Below are 6,772 nucleotides of genomic sequence, written 5' to 3' on the forward strand. Positions count from 1 at the left end.
GATGGCCTGGCCACCATCTGGCCTGCTGAGAGGAGTGCACAGAGAACTGGAAGTGTGGCTTACTCAGACCACTCCTAAGGAGGAGAAAACCAGTGCTGCTAAACAAGGCCACTTCCTGTGGAAAACCCACTTCCTCAGGGTGGAGGAAAAAAACCAAAGGGTTTTGGAGCAGAAGGAGCTGTTAATGAACTGCTGGAGCACACCTTGGCTCCTGACTGGGGCAGTGCAGGATGAGCTGCTGGTTTTGCATTCTGCTGGGAGCCGCAGGTGCCCACGATGAGCTCTCACCTCATGCTGTGCCCAGGTGATACTTTAGGGCTGGCTCAGTTAAACCTGCACAAATGACAATGTTTGGGGTGTGCTGGGTCAGCTCTCAGGTGAGACCAGCCTGGTGCTGAGCACAAGTGCCCAGTTAGTCCTGAGGGACGTGACTGATGGGACAGAAGTGTTCTCTGGGTGAGAGGATCCCTCAGACCTCTGGAACTTTTTCCCCAGCACCTGGAAATTCTGCCTGGCCAGCGCAAAGAAACAATTGAATGTTTCCCTTTCCCTCAGATCTCCATGTTCTACAGGCTTCCCGTGCCCTGGCTCACCGTGCCCATGGGAGGCTGGGGAGGGTGATGGGCTCCTGGCTACACTTGGAGCAGTTCAGTGTAAAGGTTCCCTCTGTTGGAGGCGCTGCCATGCTGGCAGAGCAGGGACACTCCTTTAACTTTGGCATTTCCTGACTGCAGGCCTTGGTTTTGCATGGACCTGGCTTTGTGTGTCCGTGAGCTGCTTGGTGTGCCTCAGGCCAGGGCTGCTCAGGAGCTCCTTGGCTGATGTTTCCTCCTTCTCAGGACTCTGATTTGGGACTTGATTCTTTTCCTGCTGCTGGAGAGCAGGAAAAGGAACATTGCACCTATGAAATCCCTGTTCCCACCAAAGCAGTGGCATCAGGGGGTGGTGCCTGGAGCAGGTTTGCTGTGGATATTCTCCCAGCACACCCAAATCCCGTGCTGGAAGGAGGAAGGGAGGGCAGATGGCGCTTGAATTCCTGCATCTTCTCCGACTGAATTCCTGCATCCTCTCAGAACGTCAGTTCTGACCTGCCTTACACCTGGCAAGGCAGCGTCCAGCTCGCTCCCTGTTCCAGAGAGCAAGCACAGGGGGCTGGCACACCCACAGGGGGCTGGCCAGGGGCAGCTTCCATGGCTTTGGGGGTCAGAGCTGCATGAGCTGGCATGCCCTGGCACGTGGCTGCATGCCCAGGGGAGGAGGTGCCAGCAGGGAATGCCAGGGTGCTGCCCTGGGCAGGGAGAGAGGGGAATGGCTTTGTTCTCTGTAGTACAGCCTGAGCTGCTTGGTTTCCATAGCTCAGCCAGCACCAGCTGAGGGTAGCCTAGCAGAGTTCCTAAAGGAAGGGTTTTCTGCTGTTGTTGCATCCCATAGTCTAAAATCAGCACAGCCCCTGGCTTAAAGGGTGTTTCTGGGGTAAGTAGAAGGTAAAACCCCTTGGCTCCATTCCCCACAGGAATGGGAGTGGTTTGTACTTGGAAATCCATAGCCCTGGGGTGACTGGGTTATAACACGTCCCTTTTCCTTCTTCCCCTCTCATTCCTCAGCCTAATCCAAAGACTTCCCCTAAATGTGTTTCCTCTCCTGGCTCTGCAGAAGCTCCATCCCAATCCCCACATTCTTTCTAACCCTCTTTTGCTTTTTTCTTGACTTTCCCTGTTCCTGCTATTACTGTAAGTAATTGAAAGAAACAAACTGTTTTAACTGCAACTATTTACCTTTTGTAACCAGTGATTTTGGTGGGGCTTTTTTTCCCTTCTATGCACATCTTTCTCTCCTACACTTTAAATTTGTCAGGGTGAGGCAGGTACAGAGTGAGGCCATATCCATCAGCTGTTCCCAGCAGGATTGCTGTATCCCAGTGGGAATGGACACAGGACCCTGAGCTGTCACAGGCTCTGGCTGCTCCTTCAGAGCTTTGAGCTGTTCCTGGATCCCCGGCAGTGCCCAAGGCCAGGCTGGACAGGGCTTGGAGCATCCTGGGACAGTGGAAGGTGTCCCTGCCCATGGCAGGGGTGGCACTGGATGGGCTTTAAGGTCCCTTCCAACCCAAACCAGGCTGGGATTGATTCTTTCCAGATTTTAAAGCATGAGCTGAGATGTAGAATCCCTTCAGAAGCAAAAATTGGAATCTTAGTGCTGGAAGAAGCCGTTAGTGTTTCATTTTTAACTTCTCCAGTCACAAGATGCTACCCAGGATTAATTTGATACTAAAAATATACCCTGTAGCTTTCCAAAGGCGGTGAAAGAAACTGAGTGACATACAAAATGCCTGTAAATTAAGGCTGAAAATCAGAGGGGGGGCCACAAAACACATTCCCATCCAAGTAGAGGAGCTAAGGGAGATCTACTTGTCATCATCTTCCAGTTTTAATTCCCAGCTATTTCTGCCTGCAGGGATTGATTACCTGTGTTAAGCCAAGCAGCACTTCTCCCATTTTGGCTCAGAATGTGCAGTTTTGGGAGCCCATGAAGCAGGTCACTCCATGCCCTGAGGAAAGGCCTGCCTGTGGGGTTATTGCTGTGCTCTGAGCAGGGGGGTTGTGGAGATCCCAGTGCCAGGGCAGGTGCTGCAGGAGGAGCTCAGTGGCTGCTCCCAGTGCTGGGGGACCTTTCTGTGCATAGGTGCTGCTGACTGTCCTAGAGCAGGGCTGTGGCATTAAAGCTTTGGGTGATAATTGATCTTGTCGGTTACTATGACTTCTTTTTTTTTTTTCCCCCTTCAATTGCATCATACCCTTAAAAAATGGTGGTAAGTGAGAGCTCTGCATGCTTTGGAGTTTGTTTAACCTCCGCTTCAGTCTATACAACGCACAAGTCATGACGTTAACACTCTTGAAAACTTCCTCATTCACGTTCACAACTAATTTGGATTTCAGTTTGCTGTTTTGAACCTTTTCTTTAGTCTGATTTTGTACTGGTTTTTCTGTTGTTCTGTTGCCCCTGGTTTCGCTGAGGGTTCGGTCTGTGTCTGTACTGTACTGGGGATGCTTTGCCAGCACTTAGCAGCTGACTGGGAATTTCCCTTGGTCTTTTTATCTGTGGTTTAGCTTAGAGATGGGACAGGGAGGAGTCGTGGGGATCCACCAAATAGAGTATTCCCAGTAGGCTTTTTTGTGGGGTCTTTGTGAGGAATCACCAATGGCAGCCTTTATCAATTTAAAGCTGCTTTTTAAAATTTTTTTTTATTATTACTTTTGACAACACAAACTTGCTTATCTGAAGCGGGCATTTAAATCTTTGAGCAGAGAAGGGATAAAGGTTATTTTGTAGCGAATGTCCACGGTGCAGTTTGCTATTGCTGAAGTCCAGCCAAACAAACTCCCAAAGCAGTGGATGGTGCTTGTTGGAGCCGAGTTGGGTCTCAGGGGCAGCGCTGGCCTCGGGGCCAGGCTCGCTGTCCCACCTGGAGCTCTCGGATCCTTGGTTCCCAGAGATGTTTGTGGAAGGAAGCCATAGATTCCTCTGCTGTGCTTTGTGTTCGAGTACCTGATGTGTCTCTGTATATCTCACTGTATATACAACAGCACATTGATGTCTGGCTGTCCTTCCTAGTCCCAGTTCTCTGTACCGTGTCCGATAGTTACTGTTGCTGGTACTGGAATTCTGTGGACACTGGTGTGTCGCTAGTCTGTTACTTTGGCTGTAAAGCTCTTGGTTTGTGGTTAGTTCTTTATTTTTGAAGTATTTTCTGTTCTGGTCACTGTCTGTGCTAGCGGTGGCTTTGCCTCTCCGTTGCCTCGAGGGCCCAGGTGGAGTAATGTCCCCTCTGCCTGACATTACTCCTGGCGTGTGCTCATGCGGATGCCTACACTGTAAGACTGTAATTTCCATAACTGCTTCATGTGCACTAAGCACCCTTGTGGAATCCTGCTGAGAGTTTCTCAAAGACTTCCCTGAAAAATCCCTCCAGCACGAGGTGGGAACGGCAACTGTCAAGTGCCAAAACCAGCAGGGCCTGAATTGGTCCCCCCAAAATCCATCTGTGGGAGCATTAGGCTCCTGGATTGACTCTTGTACTGTTGTGTAAATGCATTTTTGTCTTCTGTACTACAGCGTGGGTGAAAATGGTGTTTGAGAATTCCAAAACAAAGCCCAATTGGTCGTGAGAGTTGATATGAAACATTCCTCATTGGCAGATTCCCTGCCCCCTGCCAGTTCCTAAATGAGTTTTGCCAAGGACCATGGGCAGGACATGCTGTCAGTCCTCTGCAGCTGAAGTGTGTCCAGAGGTGTCCCAGCACCCTGACTCCTCCTGGTGACACTGGATGCTGCTGCCCAGGGACCATGGTTGGGCCTGGAATCGAGTGTTCCCCTTCAGCCTTCTCCTAACCTGGTCCCTTCTAATTAAACATTGAGAAAAATGGGGAATGTAGAGGTTGTTTCATCCGTGGGGAAAGATGAGTGTGGGGTATGTATCCTCTGGGGTATATACCAGGAGTTACCCATCAGCAGTGGAAAAACAGCTTAAAAATTAAAATGCATATTAAAAAAAAGTCAATGCAAGCAAACATCCAGCAGGATTTTACAACTGAACCGTTGGTTTGTCTCCTCATCTATTTTTTATGAGATTGAAACACTGGAACTTGGGGACAAGATGAGTCTTGATCATGTTGCACCAATCTGTCCGCTACAGTTGCAGTCCTTCATGACCAGCATTCCAAGTGTTAACTAAACCCATTGAAGCAACATACCTGCCATTAAACCCGAACCCAGAGCAGTAACTCCATGATCCTTGCACTCCCGACTGGAATGGCCTTTGATGCTGTAGATAGATCACTTTGCTGCTCCTTGTGGCCCCCTACAAACACTGACTCTTTTTTTCTTTCCTTCCCTTGTCTCTCCCTGGTGCCTCGGGATGCTTGCTGCAGATGATGAACCAGCTGGGCCAATGTAAGTGTGTTTTTGGGAAAAAAATCCTCTTTGGGATAATCTGGGGGGTTGTGGGAGGTGATAAATCATAGGATTGATATTGCATGTGACATTACAGATGGTGTTGGGCCGTCTGGTGCGTTTCTTAGCACCGGAGGAAAGAAAAGCAACATCTTGCTAGAAAACAAATATTGGGCTAAAATACATAGGCTAAAACTGTGTTGAAGGGAGGAAGATTGAAATGCTGCCTAATGAAGTAACAATTATGTTCATTTTCCCTGTACCTGTGACTGATTTTTGATGCATTTCTCTCCCATCCCTTTCTGCAGGAAAACCAATTCTACAAACAATCACAAAGACAAAAACTTACGTCAGAGAAACACAAATTAAAAATGCTCATCATGTAAGTATTGCCTGCGCCCGGCTGGGAGCGGGCAGGCCCAGCCCTCCTGCCCTCAGTGCTGGGGGGCAGCCGCAAAGCGTTCCCTGCATTAAACATTAAACATTCCTGCTGCACCTCAGGGACCACGGGTGGGCACCAGTCATTGATTTCCTCAGACAGGCGGGGGGTTTAAGGCCCTGCTTGCTAAAATGTGGGCAAGGCTGCCGAGCCCTCCTGATTGATTTCCCTAAAAGGTGGAGCTGGGGCTGTCGGGAGCCCCGGTGGGAGCGCGGGGGTTGCAGGCTGCGGCGGCTCGCGCTGTTCACCATTGACTAGCACCTCTTTCTCGTTTCTTTTTTAGAGCTTTAAGTTTCTGAGAGACTGATGGCAATATGACCTGCTAAATTTAAGGGTTGGAACTCTTGGTTCTAGAACTCCAGTTCTGTCTGATTTCTTTTTTTTTCTTTCCTTTCCAAGTGAGCAACAATATGACTGTCTAACGCATGCCTTATTTAGCCTCTCCTGCAAGGATGACCTAGCCAGATGAATTTTAATAATGCTTCCGTGTAGAAGGTGTAAACTCTTTTGGGCTTGATGTGCTGTGAATGTTGCTTTTTTTTCCTCCTTTCCTCTCTTTACACGAGCAGTAGCCAGGCGGGTTCACGCATGCGCTGTTTTTTACTTCCTGTAGCTGTTAAATTCGGCACCGCTCAAACCGCACCGCTGCCATCTAGTGAGACTTCTTTTGTAAAGTACAGCAAAACTTAAAGATATATACAGTATATATTTATATTTGGGGGAGGGGAAACCAGAAGTCGTTGTGGTTCATTTTGAAGCTGCTGATATTCATTCCTTACTGTATGGCTGGAAAGAGGGAGTGATGCCGGGCCAGTGCTCACAGCAGGGACATTGGAATTTCCTTAAGGGCTTTAACCATGGAGCGCGGGGTGTCCTGTTGGGCGTTGGGGCTGGGTGGTGCCAGGGGCTGCTGGTGGTGGTGGGATGCAGTTGGAAACAAAAACAAACCTTCAGTTTATAAATATATATATATGATTGCTTTTTAAGTGATTTTTTTTTTTTTTTTGTTAACTCATGTAAATTCTCAAATCCTTTTGCACTGATGTGTTCGACATATTCTTGTACATTCAATTCAGGCAAACTTTTATAATTTTCTTTTTTTTTTTTTTTTTTTTTTTTGTTTTGTTTTGTTTAAATGATGAAATGTTACAGCATGGTAATATTCTATGCAACTAGTTATTCCTCTTTAGTTTGACACTGTAATTTCTCATGATTTAAAGATTGTAGAAATAGACCTACCAGGGTTCTCATGATGTGCGTAACTGTAGCTGCATGAACTCGTGTTCTGTGTATTTGTTGAAGTGCAATGATGTATAAAAAGTGGATTCACCTGTTTTTAAAAATAAAACACCGACAAAAACCGCTGTAGGCATTGTTATTGAA

The 6,772-nt window shown here is 47.9% G+C and overlaps 1 protein-coding gene across 2 annotated transcripts in view; it reads left to right on the forward strand.

The window, feature by feature from the left end:
* Positions 1–6,753, forward strand: part of NPTN (neuroplastin) — a 45,480-nt gene extending 38,727 nt beyond the window's left edge. The window contains exons 6-8 of one of the 2 annotated variants that reach the window (XM_059481902.1): positions 4,929–4,950; positions 5,259–5,332; positions 6,542–6,753. In XM_059481902.1, coding sequence (XP_059337885.1) covers positions 4,929–4,950; positions 5,259–5,319 — 83 coding nt within the window. In that variant the 3' untranslated portion in view covers positions 5,320–5,332; positions 6,542–6,753. Of the gene's footprint in view, positions 1–4,928; positions 4,951–5,258; positions 5,333–5,672; positions 6,497–6,541 lie in introns of those variants that run through there. The other variant, XM_059481903.1, reaches the window with a different exon arrangement.
* Positions 6,754–6,772: the final 19 nt, after the last annotated feature.

Source organism: Ammospiza nelsoni, chromosome 14, assembly GCF_027579445.1.
Source record: "Ammospiza nelsoni isolate bAmmNel1 chromosome 14, bAmmNel1.pri, whole genome shotgun sequence".
In the NCBI taxonomy this organism is placed as follows: Eukaryota; Metazoa; Chordata; class Aves; order Passeriformes; family Passerellidae; genus Ammospiza; species Ammospiza nelsoni.